Source organism: Suncus etruscus, chromosome 15 (genome assembly GCF_024139225.1).
Source record: "Suncus etruscus isolate mSunEtr1 chromosome 15, mSunEtr1.pri.cur, whole genome shotgun sequence".
Lineage (NCBI taxonomy): Eukaryota > Metazoa > Chordata > Mammalia > Eulipotyphla > Soricidae > Suncus > Suncus etruscus.
In genome coordinates, this window is record NC_064862.1 from 66447758 (window position 1) to 66467757 (window position 20000).

The 20000-nt window shown below is 42.6% G+C and overlaps 1 protein-coding gene across 1 annotated transcript in view; it reads right to left on the bottom strand.

Annotated features, from left to right (window-relative positions):
- Positions 1–20000, bottom strand: part of USP31 (ubiquitin specific peptidase 31) — a 76230-nt gene that overhangs the window by 28136 nt on the left and 28094 nt on the right. Inside the window, 5 exon segments of the mRNA XM_049789491.1 lie at positions 1642–1786; positions 5149–5284; positions 6262–6354; positions 6442–6530; positions 8963–9100. Coding sequence (XP_049645448.1) covers positions 1642–1786; positions 5149–5284; positions 6262–6354; positions 6442–6530; positions 8963–9100 — 601 coding nt within the window.

Sequence of the window (20000 nt, forward strand, 5' to 3'; positions counted from 1 at the left end):
AAATTAACTTTGCAATTTCTCTCTTCTAGTGTTGTTTTAATTTTGTTTTGTTTCATTATTTTTTTGGGCCACATCCGTTTGATGCTCAGGGGTTACTCCTGGCTATGCGCTCAGAAATCGCTCCTAGCTTGGGGGACCACATGGGATGCCGGGGAATTCTTTCCTGAGTTCCTATTGCCATTGACACACACACACACACACACACACACACACACACACACACACACACACACAGTAAGAAAGTGATGAGGCATTCAAGGGACTGGGCACGTTCACAAGACCTGAACTCATCATGAAGGGTCATGGTGCTATATCCAGAAGAGCTCTGGAACATGGGTAGTAACAGGACCACTCATAGCAGTAAGGGAAAAGGAAATTTGAATGAAAGTAAGAGAAACAGAAGATGAGAGAAGATGGGAATTAAATGTCCCACCAACATGAAGGAACGAAGAAAAGATATCCATGGCACAGACCCAGGGATTGGCTCAGTGACAGAACATCAAATATAAAGTCCTGAGTTACCAGGCCCGACCCACATGCAAAGTAACATAACAGTTCTGGTATCTCAACAAACTATGGGATCGACAGTGTACCATAACCAAGTAACAGGCCCCCGCAAGCACCACAACTAAGTGTGTGACCAGGTTGTCAGCACATCAGTGGCAATAGGAACTCAGGAAAGAAGAAAAGCCATCGAAGGGCGGTTCACTTATTCATTTCTCTTCTCTTATTATTGAGAAGGGTTGCATCTCCCTCCTCCTCCATACTACTAGAAATTAAATGCTTGGGGGCTAGAGTGATATTATAGTAGGGAGTTGTTTGCCTTGCATGCAACTGACCCGGTTTCAATATCAGCCATCCATGAGTCCCCTGAGATCACCAGGAGTAATTCCTGAGTGCGAGCCAGGAGCAATAGCTGAGTACTGCCAGCTATTATGTGACCCAAAAACAAACAAAATAAAATAAAATAATACCTCCTCATTTCCTATGCAAATGTCCAGGTGGGAACTCAACAGAAACAGAAAGTGATACCAGAGCACTGAGAGGGATGGAAGAACTTGGAAGGTGGCTCCTGGGAAAGATAAGAAGCTGATGAGAGAGAGTCCAAAAAGTGAATTGTCCGCAGTGCAAACAATAGGAAAAGTATAAAGCATGGGGCAAGTGTGAGAAAGAAAGAGTAACTAAGAAAATACTGCATGAAGGAGGAATAGAGAGAACATCTAGAAAGGCAAAGATCATTCTGAGGGGTTCCTGAAGGCTTTCGAGTTACTCTAGAACAAAGGATGAACACCAGTAGACACCAGTAGAATTGTTTCAAATTTAAGCAAGTGTCCAGAAAAGCAAATAACTGGAACACACCACAGCCATGATTTTAAGAACTTAAAAGTTTAAACATAGGGAAGGCACTGTTTATTTTAAGCCAACTACAAACTGGAAGCATTCAAACAGGGGGAAGTCATTTCACCTCACACAGTGCCTCTTTCCAGGGAATAGGTTACTAACAGATATCAGAGAACTACAACAACAAAAATACATCTTTTGCTGCAATTTTAAAAACCAGTCCTACCCTCTACTAGGTTAGAGTGCTATTGACCTGCAGACCTAGGCAGAATAATGAAAACATTCCAAATACTCATTTACCTCTTTGACTGAGAATTCCTTCTGGCCTAAATATTTCTGGAGTTTCAAAGGCAAAAATACTGTCACTTTCATGGACGGTCTCCAGGTCATCTGTGTCACAAAATGAACGATGAAATCCATCGTAGTACATTTCCGTTAGCACGATCTAGAGATAGGGAAGACGGAAGGGAAGCAGTCGGATAATTGAAAAAGTCACTGCAAATGGATATCTCCCTTTGACTAGGAACTGCTCCGGTCCACAGGGCCTGGTGTATCCTAAACTCCTAAAGGGGCTCCTAAACACCTCACAGAGGCCTACGCTGCCTGTGACAGGGGAATCTTGGAGGCACAACACCCCTAAGCCAGGTGATATCTGTTGTTCTCAAGGGACTATACACAACCACTCTCATTGGCATCCTTAACTGACTCCAATACTATCTATCCCCTACTGCCTTACATTTTCTTATTTCCAAACTAAAGTCAAATAATCATGGACATTTATATTGCAAGAAAATTAAAACAACTCAATGTTCAACACAAAGAATTATATTATAGCCCTACTGAAATTACAAAGCTAAGAGCAAAGATTGAGTTACACATATTTGTGCTAATATAAAAGAAACTAAGTAAATGAAAAGAATTATGTATAAGTAATTCCATTTTTACAAAATAATAATTGTAGAGTATGAACAGGACAAAAACAAATTAACACATAGCCCACTAGTAAAACTAGTGACCTTGACTAATAAGATACTCAGTTTAAGGTTTTTTTTCGGTATTTCTTTGGGAAGAGGGCCAAACTTGATGGGGCTAAAGGACCCTAAAAGATGCCTGAGATGGAAAGTGGGGCTCGCTGTATGCCAGTCAAGCACTCTACCCATTGTACCCCAAGTTATTTTCATTTTCTAAGCGATTTCAGAACATTTGAGTACTTTACTAAGAAGAGAAAAACAAAAAATGGGGGAACAATGGAGACATTCAGAGTCTGCAGTATGTGTGCAGCAGCCTGCTGAAAGATGAGCATTAGACTAGAACAGCCAAGTGGGTCCCAAGCCCAGCCTGCCACCCATCAGGCCTCTGACCTGAAAGGCTCACATGGTCTTGCTAAGCCTTCTTCATACAGTATCTGGTCTGGCCCCTGAATGCACCGCTCTACTTGGGTGACACACGGTGAGTCCATGAAGTTCAGGGGGCTGGTGCTGCTCCAGAAACAGGCCCAGGTAAACATTTAAGGCACATTTTCTTTCTAAGGACATTTTTGTTTGGGAATTTGGGTCACACCTGGCAGTGCCCAGAAATTACTCTGGAGGTATTCATTGAACTATATGGGATGCTGAAGATCGAAACAGGGTCAGTTGAGTGCAAGGTAAGCACCTTACCTACTGTGCTATCTTTCTGGCTCCTAAGGCTCTTAATGATCAGACACACACACACACACACACACACACACACACACACACACACATTTATTTTTCTTTCTTTTCCTTCCTTCCTTCCTTCCTTCCTTCCTTCCTTCCTTCCTTCCTTCCTTCCTTCCTTCCTTCCTTCTTTCCCTTCCTTCCTTCTTCCTTTCTTTCTCTCTCTCTCTCTCTCCTCTCTCTCTCCTCTCTCTCTCCTCTCTTTCCTCTCTCTCTTCTCTCTCTCTCTCTCTCTCTCTCTCTCTCTCTCTCTCTCTCTCTCTCTCTCTCTCCCTCCCCCCCTCATTCCCTCCCCCCACTCAGGCTGCCCACAACCAAAGCTCTGCTCAGTGGGAGCCTCAACACTACTACAGTGAGCAACCAACAGAACACAACCAGGAGTGTGCAAGCAGTGCTACTAAAGCACACAACTCCCAAGCATCACAAATTACCACTATACTAGCTTAGCCCTGTGCCAGAAATACAGCCCCCATAAGCACATACATGCATTCCAGTGACCCCTGCAAGCACTGCAAACAAAACTGCACAACCACCACAACTAAGCAGGTGTGACTAATAATAAACTATCGGCACCAAAATGAAATGTATAGTAGCAGCGAATACTGTGGTCAAGTAAAAAAGAAAAAAGAGAGTACGAAAAAGAGTTAAGAGTAAAGAAAGGAGAGGGAGGGAGGGAATGAGGGAGAAGGGGAGAGAGAGGGAGAGGGAGAAAGAGACAGACAGACAGACAGACAGACACCAGAAATCTTAACCATACAGCCAGATTTGCCTGTGTTTTCCCCTCATCCTAAGGGGGTAAAAAGAATCAATAAGCTCTTCAGAGTAAAAAGGAATGTGAATATGTTATCAATGTGCCCACACTTGGCCTGACAACATGCAGTATCTGTTTTAAGGAATCAGTGCTGACTGTATCAGGTTTACTGTGGCAACATCCCAAAGGAGGCCACATGAGGGCAAAGCACAAAACACCTTTATTTTTCAAGTGATTACACAGCAGCTTACACCAGAGACTAAGGAGAAGCTATTCATGCTAAGTCATCTTGCCTCAAGCATACTAACTAGGAATTACTTTTCTAAGCAAAACTGTTTAATAATGAATTAAAATTGTATGTGTATATATGTGTGTGAACATATATGTGTATATACATATATAAAAAATAAATATATATGTCCAATCACAAAGAGGTCAGAGGTATTTAATATTTGGGATTCATTTACATAAAATTACTTATAAAATGTGTACCCAAAAAGAAGAGTGAGAGAAGACACACTTACATTTCTCATTTCAACAATATAAAAAACTATCCAGATTTAATCAAAAAATAAGCTTAATTAAGCATTTATTATGCACCATTCCAGCAAGATGCTCATCCTTATCATAACAAGATGGGTTTCAAAAGTCAATGTCTTAGTTTTCTCAACTTAAAATACCACTGGATGCTCTTCCTATAGCTGGCACAGGAATCCGTAAGAATGATTTTGTTTTGGTTTTAGGCCACACCCAGTACTTCAGGGTTAATCCTGGCTCTGTGCTCAAAGATAACTCCTAGTGAGCTCAAATCCATACAGTATACCAGGGATCCACCTAGGCTGGCCAGGTACAAGACAAGTGTCCTACCCACTTGCTCTCCTATCACTCGAGCCCCCATCAGAATGATTTACTAAGCAAAGCAATTATATTGTATATAAATATAAATTATATTTAGCTTAAGAGAAGGTATTGGTGTCAAGTCACAGCTTCCATTTTAAATATATTTATAGTTTTAGTTATGTATAAATATATAAATATATTTAATATATGTATAATTGTATATTTTATATATTATATTTACATATATGTTATATGTATATACTATATAACTATATACACAAAAAGCATGAAACTTTCCTTTTTTAAATTGTGAATTTTCTTTTCTTCTTGGCAATGCCAAGAATCAAACCAAGAACTCACATTCACCTAGCCAGGTTTTTTTTTTCTTAATACTGGAAGCCACAGATTTTAAATGTCTATCAAGTCAATAACTGGCAGAGAACTGCTAGGAAACTCCAGAGGAACAAGAAGCAATGCTGTTGTGGCTCGTGTGTGATGGGCCTTTGCAGGCCCTCTTACCTGCTCAGTGGGGATTTTTGTTTCCATAGACACTGCTTCCCGGAGTCTGGCGACAGTCCCAGACAGAGGCACGGCCACACCGATCCTCATGCAGTGAGAACATTTCCCTTGATACACTACAGTGACATAGAGAGGCCTGTACAGATCAAAGTCAGATCTTCTCATTAGTCCATACATTTCAACAAAAACAGTCAAACCAAACACGAGCTGAGACCAAACACATAACTGAAGCAAAACCCACACCTTTATTTGGAAGCCAAATGAAAAAGCTTCCTTTGGATGTAAACATAACTATAAGCAAGAGGTCTTTAGAAAGGCAATTTTTCTGAAGCAAAACATAAGACCCATCAAGTCGAGGTTTTGTGCTAGATGTTTTCTTTAAAACCAGGTAACTTGCTGAGAAACTTTTTTTTTTTTTTTGGTTTTTGGGCCACACCCAGCATTGCTCAGGGGTTACTCCTGGCTGTCTGCTCAGAAATAGCTCCTGGCAGGCACGGGGGACCATATGGGACACCGGGATTCGAACCAACCACCTTTGGTCCTGGATCGGCTGCTTGCAAGGCAAATGCCGCTGTGCTATCTCTCCGAGCCCACTGAGAAACTATTTTAAAATCAAGCAACATACGAACACTGCAATGTAAGGTCTCAAGAGACTCAAAAGGCACAGATACCACCCCAGTGTCCTGCTTTAAGGTCAGTGGATAATGACCAGCTCACAAACAATACCCATATCCAGGAACCCTGTGAACCTCCAACCCCACAGATACACACACATGTCCTGGGAAGTGCTGACAAGGCCTGAAGGATTCTAGTCCTCACTAATGACATAGGCTGCCTCACTAAGAAGACCTAAGAACTGTCGAGGTGGCGCTAGAGGTAAGGTGTCTGCTTTGCAAGCGCTAGCCAAGGAAAGATCGAGACTGCAGTTCGATCCCCCCAAGCCTGGGGCAATTTCTGAGCGCTTAGCCAGGAGTAACCCCTGAGCATCAAACGAGTGTGGCCCGAAAACCCCCCCCCCCCAAAAAAAAAACAGAAGACCTAAGAAGAGAAGACCGGGAGGAAAGAAACACTGCAGGCTTACACAGTCTTGACTTTATAAAGCCCTGTTCTTACCTTGTGTGTGGCAGAGGAATTGGCAAAGAAATGCAGAGGAAAGGGTCAAAAGTGTTGCTCTGCTTCTGACAGTGAGGACATGTCAAAGAGGATCTTCAGAAACAAAGATGAGAGACTCGTTAAGATCTCCTGGAATGATGCCAAGAAGACAACAGCAGAGGGAACCCAACTTGTTCGTACCTGTACTGGGCCTGAAAAAGCTCTTGGACAAAAGTGCTACAGATGGGAAAAGATGGTCCTTCTGGCAGCATGTCGGTCTCTGATGGTGGCTGAAAAGAAAAAGAGAGGAAGAGTAGAAGTACAAAGTCTGGGGTTGAAGACGAACCTAGAATAGTCATAAAGAGAGTGATTTTCTTTACAAGCTCATGCCAAACTCAGATGTAGATCTGAATCCCAGGAACCCACCTTGTGGTTCTATCTGGGCCCTGCTGATCCCGACATACACACTGCTGATCTTCCCCATTATCCCCACCATGCTCCAAGCTCCTTCTGGTGCCAAATTGCTACAATGCAAATTTCACTGAACTTTTTCCTAAGGACTGAGAATCTGGGGCTACATGTAGAGAGTGCTTGGGAGGAGCATTAAGACCCACAGATAAATGAGACAAAGAGCTTGACCTTGAGTTAAGGCTCAGGCACAAGCTATAGCTTGTGTGTGATGGAAAAAGGTGTTCTGGCACCGAAGCACCTTAACTCAGGATAATGGAACAACTTACAGAAACCAGAAAGGTAAAATTTAAGGCTCAGAGTCACTAGGAACAGAAGTACCCATAGCTTTAAAAGCAGAAAAGAAAGTAACTCTTGGGGCAGGAGAGATAGCATGGAGGTAAGGCGTTTGCCTTTCACGCAGGAGGTCATCGGTTCGAATCCCGGCGCCTCACATGGTCCCCCATGCCTGCCAGGAGCAATTTCTGAGCCTGGAGCCAGGAATAACCCCCTGTGACCAAAAAAAAAAAAAAAACACACACACAAAAAAAAGAAAGTAACTCTTCAGTATTCATTATTTCCTTTATAAAAAATATTTCTAGCACTATGTCAAGGTCATAAGCATAAAAACTGAGAACAAATATTTTGGGAAGAGCCGGGAGATGGTCCTGTTTTCAGGGCACTTGCCTTGCACACAACTGACCCAGAATCGATCTCTGGGGCCCCAGGAGTAATTCAATTCCTAAGCACCGCCTGATGTGGTCCCCCCAAAAATACATATTCTTGGCATTCAGTTTCTACATTCAATCTAACCCAAACAGCAGAAATGTACAAAAGTTTTCTTTTTATTTATGCATTCTACAGATCAATAAGCTATTAGTCTCACTAAAACAGAAAGGAAATTTCTACTTTTTACAGCTAGAATGAAGGGCCAGAGCAAAAACACAGTGATAGGGCATTGCCTTGCATGCAGCCTACCCAGGACAAACCTGGGCTTGATCCCTGGTCCCCGGCATTCCACATGGTTCCCCAGAACCTGCCAGGAGTGATTTTTCAGCTTTGTACAAAGTCAGAAGTAACCCCTGAGTGGTGCTGGGTGTGGCCCAAAAATGAAAGGGAGGGAAGGAAGGAGGGAGAGAGGGAGGGAAGGAGAGAGGGAAGGAGGGAGGGAGGGAGGGAAAGAGGGAGAAAAAAAGAAAAGAAAAGGAGAGGAGAGGAGAGGAGAGGAGAGGAGAGGAGAGGAGAGGAGAGGAGAGGAGAGGAGAGGAGAGGAGAGGAGAGGAGAGGAGAGAGAAAAGAAGAAAAAAGAAAAAAGAAAAAAGAAACAATGAAATCACTTGGTTCTGGGAGAGTTTTTACAGTTTGGGTTTTTTGGGGGTTTTGTTTGTTTGTTTGTTTGTTTTGGTTTTTTAAGAGGAGGGGGTTACATGCAGTGATGCTCAGGACTTACTCCTGGCTCTGTGCTCAGTCAGAGATCACTTCTGGCAGCTAATAGGACCATATGAGGTGCCAATGATAGAATCTGGGTCAGTATCATGCAAAGTAAATGCCCTAACCACTGTACTATCACTCAGGCTCCAGAATCACTTAATTTTAGACATACCTATAACACCTATCCCTCTTGTTAGAAAGTCCCTTGGAGGGCCAGAGTGGTAGCACAGTGGTAGGACAATGAGTTTGCCTTGCACACAGCTGAATCAGGACAGATGCGGGTTCGATCCCCGGCATCCCATATGGTCCCCCAGCCAAGGAGTAATTTCTGAGTGTAGAGCCAAGAGTAACCAATGAATGCCATGGGTGTGGCAAAGAAAAGAAAGAAAGAAAGAAAACTCCTTGGAAAATGTATACTTTTGTTTTGATTTGGGGTAGGGGATGTGCAGAGCAATACCACAGCAGTGCTCAGGGCTCTGAGCTCAGGAATCACTCCTGGTAGGCTCAGGGGACCATATATATGAGATGCCAGGTATTGAACCCTATCCACTGTGCTATGGTTTTGCCCTTCATTAACTGGTTTTCAGGCATACAATGTTTCCATACTAATCCCTTCAACATTGTCAGCCGGTGTCTGTCCAGCATTGAGGAAGCTAACATAGTCCAGGAGCCATTGTCGGTTTCACGATCTGAACTAACTACAAATAGTACCATCTCCCCAAGGGACCTTTGCTGAAACAACCCTCATCTCCCAGGTCAGCACCCTGTCCCACCCCACAGGCCCACCTTCAGAGGCTGCTAACAAACTCCGCTCCCCCCTCAGTGCCCCGCTCCAAGTCCTCACCTTCAGAGGTGGCTGACCACTCTGCTTCACAGCATGATTGAGGTCTTCATGAACTCGGTCCAAAAGCCAAAGCAGAAACTCCTGGGCATCATGCTGGGAATTTCCACGATACTGCAAGGCATTCTTTGACACGATACTCTGCAGACAAATAAAGCCACATTTATAGTTTGGGGTTGCTGACTTTACACATAAACCACTCACGACCCACTCCCAAGACTCTAAAGTCTCCAGGGTGTGGAGTACTTCTCATAAAGACAACTCTGCAGAACAGATGTCCAATGTCAAAATGCCAGAAATATGTGCCAAGAACTCACATGCACCTGCCAGACAAACCTGCTCTTGGGAAGATATCTAAAGGAAACCATGAGCACAGCATGCCCTCACATGAGGACTTGCTAAATAATGGACACAAAGCTGGCTTCTAAACCAAACTATCACATCCATGCATTTAAAGCCACGTAAATGAAGGAAGAAACCACCTTCCTTACAGATGCACTCTGGGCACGGGCTGGGGAAAGAAAAGAGAATTGAGGCCAGGAAACAATGCCTGAAAGTGGTTTGTCAGGAGCCAGCTGAGTGAAAAAGGTGAGAGCTGCCACAAATGTCTCAAGGGACAGAGCTGAGGGACCCACAAACTAGGAGGAGGGTTGCCTCAGCAATGGGGGGGGGGAGGGAGGGGGGAAAAGGTGGGAGAGGAGGAAGATAGCCAGACAGAAATTCACACATTACTGTGCTGAGACAGGAAGGGAAACCTGGCTTGTGTTTGTTTATAGTTCTATGTTTTGTGGCAATCCTAGAAGCTAAGGGCCAAGAGGAAATCTCAGCAAAGGTAAAGATGGATAGATGGATCTCAGAGCTGGAGGCTCTCACTCAGGGGACAGTGTAAGTCCCAGCACAGCACCAGCCATACACAATTGCTGGAACCAGACTATTAAGCTGTTAAGCAGAGGTTTCCAGGTCAGCACTGTCACACCAGGGTGGGGACCCTCTTTTATCAGCAGGGCATGTACTGGGATGTGTGTTTCCTGTCACTATCCCTTCTCCTCTCTGGCACTTATCTATCAGCCTGCCTGTGCTAACCAAGCTGTTCGCCAAGATTTCTGCTGGGCACGACCAAACAGGCCACAAGACGCCCAGAACCCTTTGTCCCATGAGCAATCACATCACAAATGAAAGGGCCTCACAGGAGACCTCCACAACATGCAGTCCCCCAACCCTTTCTTTTTGGTTTTTGGGCTGCCTCTTTCCCACGGCCCTGCAGTGACTTCTCCACACTGCAGCAACACCTACAGGGCTATTTATTGTACTTCGTATCCAGATAAAAGGAACATAGGATAATCAACCAGCCATTCTTAGTTTGTTCCAGAAAGAAGGAAAAGCAAAAAGCCCAGTGCCAGCCCAACTCTACCATAACCTAATGATCTACTTTAGCGACTACCTGTATTTATGATTCTGGTGTCTGGATTGGGCCCTACATGAGACCCTTGTTGCCCCCAATTTCACCCACACTCTGCCCCGGAGTCCCAGGAAGTGATGCAGTTTTAATCTGGGGCAACATGTGACACTACTTTTGGGGGGTGTTTTTTTGTTTTGTTTTGTTTTGTTTTAGATCTGTTTTTGTTTGGGGGCCACACCCAGTGGTGATCAGGAATCACTCTTGGCAGTGCTCAGTGGACCAGATGGGATGCCAGAGATGAAACTCAGGTCAGTCACATTCAAAGCAAGCACTTTACCTCTCTCTGGCCCCTAACACTTTTGTTTATCTTGAATTTTTTTATAATTAAATTGCATCGGATTTCCTGAAATTAATCCTTTTGAATTGTCGGTGGCCTGTTGGTTGCAGTGGAGTAAAGAGAAGTGGGGGTTAGGCCATCCTGCCTGTGCTCAGGAGCTATCCCTGGCTCTGTGATCAAAAGCAATCCCAAGCCATGTCTGATTGCACTGGGGCGGCCAAAGTAGCTGCATGCAAGTGCCTCACCACCTGTATTATCTCTCTGAGCCCCTGTATTTTCAGAGATTGTCAAAAGGTTGATCATCACAAGAACTATGTCACTAAGCAAGCAAAAACATAGCTGTACACTGAAGCACTGGGTCAGTTTTTTTTTGGACCACACCCAACGACCCTCAGGGGTTACTCCTGGCTCAGGAGACCCTATTGGATTCCAGGGATCAAACCCGAGTCCGTCCTGGATCAGCCGTGTGCAAGGCAAACGTCCTACCACTGTGCTACCACTCCTAGATTTGTAAGCTCTAAGAAAAACAGTATGAGTCCAGAAGACGCTCTATGACATCCTGACTCCAATATAGGGTGTCTGCAAGATCTCTAGTTACAGAAGCTTGACTATGACAACTATGATTGAGGAGGACTTTTCCTGGGATCATAAAGAAAGACTTTGGAGTTAAACAACTTAGTTTTTCCTTTCTATTTTCCCCAATTTTTGCTGTGCCTATGCAAAAAAAAAAAAAAAAAACTGCCACCATCATACATATCCCTCTTTTTTTATCTTCTAGAAGCTCCCGCCTTTTTCATAGAACCTTGGGACACGAATTACTTTGTTTTACCTCATATTTCTGCATTTTTCTATAAAATTAAGAAGAAAAAAAAAAAAAAAAGGATGGGGGCCAGAGGCCAAGTGATCTCAGGTGCATTGATTAAGAAAAAAAGAGAAACCTAAATATCCAAGCCAAACAACAATATATTCAAGAGACCCACACTACAATAATTTATTTAAACTTAAATGAGCTTGTTATACTGGTAGGCCAGGAGGCAAAAGTTGGTTGTATAGAATGAATTCTTGGGAACAATGGTGAAGGGAGATTGACACTGGTGGTGGGAATGGCCCTGATTCACTTTTTATCTGAAATCCAATTATGAAGGACTCTGTAAATCACAAAGGTTTAAAATAAAATTTAAAATGTAAAAAAATATAAAATGAATATTTAGTAACTGTGAATTCCATTAACTAGATCACACTAAAAATTGTGATGACTATTCTGAATCTGTCATAATCTACCAGAGTATTCTTGTTTTGAGATCTTTTTTATTAAATAATCTACATATATCATAATGTTATGTTCTGATTTGCAGCATTACCTTTAATAAATATGTTCTTCAACCTTGTAACCATGTTTTTTATTTTATTTTTTAAATAAAAAAATAAATATGTTTAAAAAACATATACCCAGGGGCCAGAGAGATAGCATGGAGGTAGTGAGTGCATTTGCCTTGCATGCAGAAGGACGGTGGTTCGAATCCTGGTATCCCATGTGATTCCTGAGCCTGCCAGAGCGATTTCTGAGCGTAGAGCCAGGAGGAATCCCTGAACGCTGCCAGGAGTGACTCCCCCCACTCCCCAAAAAACATATACCTGATCCAACCCCTATGTAAAACAGTATGGAGGGTTCTCACTAATCTCAAAACTGAGCTGCCTTATGACCCAGCAATCCCCCTATCTCTCCCCAGGACAGAAAAGCATTCATCCAAAAGAATGTATGCACACCGCTATTCTTTGCAGCACTCTGTACAATAGCTAAGACTTGGAATCAACCTAGATGTCCAACAATAGACAAGTGGGTCATGAAGATGTAGTACATATATATAATGGAATACTACATAGCTGTAAGGAATAATGCAGTCATGCAATCTGCAGCAACATGGGTGGAACTAGAAGATAATATGTTAAAAGAAGTAAGCCAGAAGGAAGATAAATACAGAATGCTATAACTTATATGTGGTATTTAGAATATCCACATGAAGAAACACAATGGTCTAAATGGTAGTTGTCTCATATACCACTGGCCCCAGAGTATAGCAAGAAGAAAAGGAAATAAGTGGAAGAGGAGAAACACAAAAGCTTATATTATTTTCTATACTTCAAAGAAACCTGCAGCAACAAATACAGCTGTTTGGATTGAGTAGACATCCAATCAACTGTCTTTATTGATGTCTATAATAATGTTCTAATGCTTTTATCTGCAGAAACAGGTGCAGAAGGTGTTTGGAAGACATGGACTCCCACTACAGTACTCACTATAAAAATTTTTAGTGTCGGGCCCGGAGAGACAGCACAGTGGTGTTTGCCTTGCAAGCAGCCGATCCAGGACCTAAGGTGGTTGGTTCGACTCCCAGTGTCCCATATGTTCCCCTGCCTGCCAGGAGCTATTTCTGAGCAGACAGCCAGGAGTAACCCCTGAGCACCGTCGGGTGTGACCCCCCCCCCCAAAAAAAATTTTTTTTAGTGTCTTGATTTTAATATGTCTACAATAATATCTTGGTCTTTTTGTTCAGTGATTCTTGGAGATACAGCTTGGTCACACTGTTAAGCAATTGCAGTGCTATTTTATATTAGACTCAAAAGACAGTGCTCATTAAGATGTCTTGCCAAATATTCTAATCTATTCATTTGCCATTTGATTATGTCTGCTAATATGACCTAATGTTTATGTGCACAGATAAAATTGGAATAGGTAACTGCACGCCATACACTCCTGCTACACTGCTCATTCACTGAGTATGTTACTGTAATTTATTTTCAATTCAAGCTAGTTTACTATTATATAATAAATAACGTTCATGATTTCAGTTTGCTTTCAGGAAAGGAACCTGGATGCTCAAGACCTATTACAATACTTCATGGGGTAGCTCCTTTTACAGTGCTCACTGCTATATTGATTAGTATTCTAGACTTGAAAATTATGATTGTGTTAAGAATACTCTATAAACAATCTAACCCAGGAAGCCTTTCTTCAATAAAGTTTCCCTTCACCAATGATGATTTGCCTAGAAAATGGAAAACCTTTTCATCTGACTTGTCGGCTTTGTACTTTATAAGTGTTCTGACTCATACCACCTGGGTCAGCTTTTCAACTGTAACCGATCTTATCTTCATTATCTATGTGTGTGCATGACAGTATGAGTTGGCCACCTCTATGTCTGTCTGTAATATACATAATATCTATGTTGTATATGGTCCTTCCCCGTTATATATAACCCTCCCTTCCCCACCCCACCGTTTACCACTTTACAAATCATATTTTAACCCTTCACTCTCTCACCCTTGATCAATTATCCCCCCCATTAAACCCTTTTACCCTCAGCTCTAAACTCCTCAGAAACCAGAACATTTCCCCCTACGCCAATCAGCTGCCAACCAGCTCCCAAAGCGAAAAGACAGCTTCCCAGCCTGCCTTGCCTCAGCCCAGGAAGAAGCTAAAACCTCTACTGCTGCTCATTTGCTCTCAGCAGCCCTTTTTCTCCCACCTCCTTTCTCTGTGGACTGTTGCTCACTATCAGATTAGGTTTTTGAGAAATCACCAGCTCGAAGACATTTCCTGATCCATGACTGCTGGGAGCTGTTTTTTCAGACTCAGATTCAACAAGACCATATCGCAGGCTGAAGCTGTGCTCCAAATTTTACCATCCCCCACCTGACTATTTCAAAAGACTTAAAAGGAATGTGTATATCTCCTTCATATATTTTTTTAGATATATTTCCCAATAGGTATAATTCTTGTTGTGTATTTCCTTATGCAGAGGTAGTTTTCCCTGTCCCTTTTTAGGATCATACAGTAGGAAATTCTCGTAGATAAGTTTCTCTAGGGTTCGGAGTTTGGGTTATAGGGATTGTTTAACTTGTTATTTTTACACCCAGATGGTATCATGTGGCATTGTTCCTTTTTACATAGGCACATTAAAATGGGAAACTCTATAGGAAGAAGTTCTTGTCTAATACGGTTAGGAACTCGTAAATTTTATATTGCAGTGGGGCCTTACATCCTGAACATTTGTCATAGTTACTTGACTTAGCCTTCAGCTGACTGGACATCAGTCATTCACCCCTGAACCTTGTATCCCATCTATGGAACCAGCACTGTTTTCTGCACCGCACCAGGAATCAAACTTCTACCAGAAAAGGCCTTAATGCTAAATAACAACAACTTGCTTTCAGGGCAGGGTTCCCTGCATCGCCAACTAATGGTGAGATGAAACCAGAAGATGCTCTGAAAAAAAATCTCTAATTACAGAAACCTGACTTCAACAGCCATGATTGAGAAGAACTTTTGCCATAAAGAAAGACTTTGGGGTTAGACAACTTAGTACCTGGAGCCCATAATGAAGCAAGATGCTTCATGGGTAGGGTCTCCCTGTTTTTAGGCCAAAGGTTTTCCTTTTTATTTTCCCCAACTTTTGCTGTGCCTATGCACAAAAAAAAAAAAAAAAAAAAAAAAAAAAAAAAAAAGAACCTGCCCCATACACACACCTTTATTTTTTGTTTTCTTTTTTTTTTAATTTTGGGTCATACCCGACAGCACTCAGGGGTTACTCCTGGCTCTGTGCTCAGAAGTCACTCCTGGCAGACTCAGGGATGCCATATGGGTTGCCAGGATTCGAACCACCATCCGTCCTGGATCGGCTGTGCAGAAGGCAAATGCCCTACCACTGTGTTATCTCTCTGGTCCCTATTTTTTGTTTTCTCTTCTTCTTTATTTTTTTCTTCTTTTTACTCTTACGTAGGAGCTCCTGCTGCTTTCATAGAACCTTGAAACACAGATTACTTTCTTTTATTTCATATTGCTGCATGTTTCTATAAAATTAAAAAGAAAAATAAAAGGGGGGGCTGGCGAGGTGGCACTAGAGGTAAGGTGTCTGCCTTGTAAGCGCTAGCCAAGGAAGGACCAAGGTTCGATCCCCCGACGTCCCATAAGGTCCCCCCAAGCCAGGGGCAATTTCTGAGCGCTTAGCCAGAAGTAACCCCTGAGCATCAAACGGGTGTGGTGGGGGGGGGGGGAAAGAATGGGACCAGGGATCAAGTGGTCTCAGATGCTGGTGGAGACAAAAGAACAGAACTAAATATCCAAGCCAAAGTCAACAACAATAGAATCAAGAAATCTAAACTTCAAGAATCTAAATTTAAAAGGGCCTGTTATACTGGCAGGCCAGGGGGAAAGGGTGGTGGTATAGTATGTAGGGATCAATGGTGGAAGGAGGTGAGTACTGGTGTGGGAATGGCCCTGATTCACTGTGTCTCTGAAACTCAACTATGAAGGGTTTTGTAGATTACAATGGTTTCAATAAAATAAAATTAAAATTAAAAAAAAAGAAAATGTTAAAAATTAAAAAAAGAAAAATAGAATATAAGTCCTCTTTAAATTAGCCTGGCATATGTGTACTTTACAGAACTGGAGTGATACCTGCTTAGTAAGATAGTAAGTCTAATGACTTAACCCATATGCATTCAGTTATCCTAAAAGAGTAACTCACATACTGGTGGCATACTATGATCCAAGTACTCACCATCAAGCTTATTAATAAGTTTTGATCATTACTCCTGCTTTTCCCTTTAGTAAAGATGATTCTTAACATCCAACACTTACTAAACAATAGTAAAAGTCAACATGCAGGTATAGGATTTACAAATTTCCATAAAATTCCCTTGACCCCACAATTAAACTTAAAGGTCTAGATCAAGGAAGAAATTTTTTTTCTTCATTAAAGGGAAAAAGTAAGAAGCCTGCGTCAAAAACGTGGAAGCCTAATCAGGCTAGACCTGAAATGAGACGTAAGAATCTTTCTTGCCAGAGAAACTAAGTATAGAATAGGCAAAATAACATGTGTACAGGATGCCAGAGACCAAACTCAAGTCAGCATGCGTAAGACACCGTCCAGGAAAAAAAAAAAAAAAAAAAGACACCGTTCCAGGAGTGACATGAACGAAGAGCCAGAAGTAAGCCCTGAGCACCAGCAGGTAGGTATGTGGCACACACTCCAATATAAAAACTACATAGTTGAGTAAATGGAAAGTGAGTAAAGATCTCCCAACAAATCATAAAACTATGGGGCCGGAGAGATAGCACAGCGGTAAGGCGGTTGCCTTACATGCGGAAGGTCGCTGGTTCAAATCCCGGCATCCCATATGGTCCCCCGAGCCTGCCGGGAGTGATTTCTGAGCGTAGAGCCAGGAATAACCCCTGAGCATTGCTGGGTGTGACCCAAAAAACCAAAAAAAAAAAAAAAAAAAAAAACTATATAGAAAGGGAGAAAAATGTCACCCAGGTTCAAGCCCTCTGCCACCACCTTCGCCTTAAAGTATGTTTCTGCTGAAGCTTGGCTGGGTTTTCTGCAGTATGAGGATAAAAATGCTACTTTAAATCAATTACTGAGGCTTTAATGAGATTCATAAAAGCATGTATAAATGCTGAAACTCAAAAATCAAGAATTACCTTTGGGGCCGGAGAGATAGCTTAGAAGTAAAGTGTTTGCCTTGCATGCAGAAGGACAGTGGGTACGAATCCCGGCATCCCATATGGTCCCCCGAGCCTGCCAGGAGTGATTTCGGAGCATAGAGCCAGGAGTAACCCCTAAGCTGCCAGGTGTGACCCAAAAACAAACAAACAAACAAACAAACAAACAAAAAAGAATTATCCAAAGGTTCTCTAGAACCCTAGAAAATACCAAAGAGAAATAAAAGGTGAAAATCAAGGTAAGGCTCACTGAAGCCACCTGGGGCATTACCCACCTCCCAGCCTACAGGCCCTGAGATGCCCTGAGAGATGAGTTTCAATAGTGCATGGGCCAGGACTGATAAGTGCCAATGGTTTCACAGTGAGAATCACCTCCATTGACTCCTAATGCAAAACCAGAACAAGTTTTCAAAATCTGACAAACATGCTGAAATCTCACCCCCAGAAGCACTAAACTTAAGGAACAATTACAGCATATCTGTCACTATGCTGTCCCTCGGCCTATCTCAGGGCATAATCTTCCATCTGATCCTCCCCAGATGGTGGTTAGGAATGTCTTAGTATTCTTGAATAGAAAGAACACTAGACACAAAATCCCACAAAATAATATAATTGGTATGTGAGTGCCTGGAATAGTTCAGATGTTAACTTTTCTAGAAATTGTTGCCTACAAAATGAATGCCTACAAAAGTTCCCTTAGTGCTGGAGAAGTAACACAGGACTTAAGAAATCTGACTTACAGTGCCACAGCCTGGTTCCATCCCTGGCACCACATGGTCCCCAAAGCATCACTAGTAGCAGCCCATGAAAGTTCTGAGCATCAGTCATCCCCAGCACTGCAGGGCCTGACCAACACCTCCTTCTAGGGCCTCAGGTAGAATGAAGAGCCTGTTTGAGGAGAATCACTGGGACTGGCCCCAGGGCATACTGAATCTGCTGGAGGGCCCCCAAAATTCTCTATGCTTTAAATTATTTTCATTATTGTTATTACTTGCAGAAGAGAAAAACCTGGACTCAGAAAAAATGAGGTAACTTGACTGAAGTTACCATTATTCTTTACCCTCATCTAACTGAAACAGCCTTAAAACAATTTTTATCCATAATCTTTCTCCAGTAATTTTTTTCCCCTTATACAAATCAGGTTCATGCTGGCTCTGGGCTCTTCATCCAGAAAGTAAGCAATGAATGAATTTGAACCCATGTGCTGGAAACAGAAACTAAAAATACGCCAACCCTGAGGCATCTAGAAGTGTATTTGCTTTTCAATATATCCCTATTAATCGGTGTTTGTTTTGCAATAATTTACCTAATTCCCCATGGCTGAAATGAGGCCCAGAAACACTGAAAACCTAATGCCTCACTGGAATGTCAGTCTCTGAGAAGGAAGGAGGAATATGGAGGTCGTCAGAAGGCCAAGTTGCAGCATGTCAAGTAGACATGCCTGAGTGTCCCAGGACGCTGGAGGAAGCAGGGACAGCTCTGGGAACCCAAAAGAGAATGACTGATTGCTCCCTGTACCATCAAAATGCTATCACCATAAAGCTAGCCCCACTCCCCACTTAAAGAACAGGGATGTCTACTCTATCCCAAAAGTAGCCAAAGAAATGCAAGATTAAACAGTAAGATGCTTTCTCCACTTTCTATCAATTGAAAGACCTTTTTACTTTTTTTTCTCAACAGTGAGTACAGCATTATTATTTTTTTTAGGGCCCATGGTTACAATAATGCTAAGATTTCTGATTTTGATGTCTAACAACCTTCACAACCATCAAGGTGTTCAAGATACTCTACTAAAGCAAAGGTGAGTGAGCTAAAGAGTCTAAAATCCAGCCCAATACTACTCTAAGCCTGCAACTTTGACTATAATAAAGTAATTTAAAAAGGTGCCTGTCATGGTCAGACCAATAGTACTGCAGGTAATGTGTTTACCTTGCATGCATCTGACCTGGGTTCAATCTTCGACAACCCATATGGTCCCCTGAGCCTGCCAGGAGTAATTTCTGAGCACAGAGCCAGAAATAACCTCTGAGCACTGCCAGGTATGTCCCAAAAATAAAAAACAAAACAAAACAAAACAAAAAACTGCCTGTCAAGGAAGCAGGTGGGGGTTGGGGTGTGTGAGAGGGAACCTGGGGATATTGGTGACAGAAGCTGATGTGGATGGTGGGACTTGATGCTGGACATTGTATGCCTAAAACCCTACTATGGGGCCCGGAGAGATAGCACAGCAGTGTTTGCCTTGCAAGCAGCCGATCCAGGACCTTAGGTGGTTGGTTCAAATCCCGGTGTCCCAGATGGTCCCCCGTGCCTGCCAGGAGCTATTTCTGAGCAGACAGCCAGGAGTAACCCCTAAGCACCGCTGGGTGTGGCCCAAAAACCAAAAAAAAAAAAAAAAAAAAAAAAAAAACCCTACTATGACAGCTTTGAAGATCAAGGTTCCTTAATAAAATGAAATAAAATACAAATACAGTGAGGGAGCTGGATAGAGAGCACAGCAGTAGGGCATCTGCTTTGCATGCGGGCCAACACAGGATGGACCTGAGTTCTATTCCCAGCATCCAATATGATCCCCAGAGCCTGCCAGGAGCGATTTCTGAGTGCAGAACCAGGAGCAATCCCTAAACAGCACTGGGTGTAACCCAAAAATATAAATATATAGTGAGAAATAAAGTGTCCAGAACCATCTACCACTTTTTCTGTCATTTCAAGTTCACTTCTCCCTTGTCCCCTCATTTTCTTTTTGGGGTACACCTGGAAGTTCTCAGGATTACTCCTAACTCTGTGCTCAGAAATTACT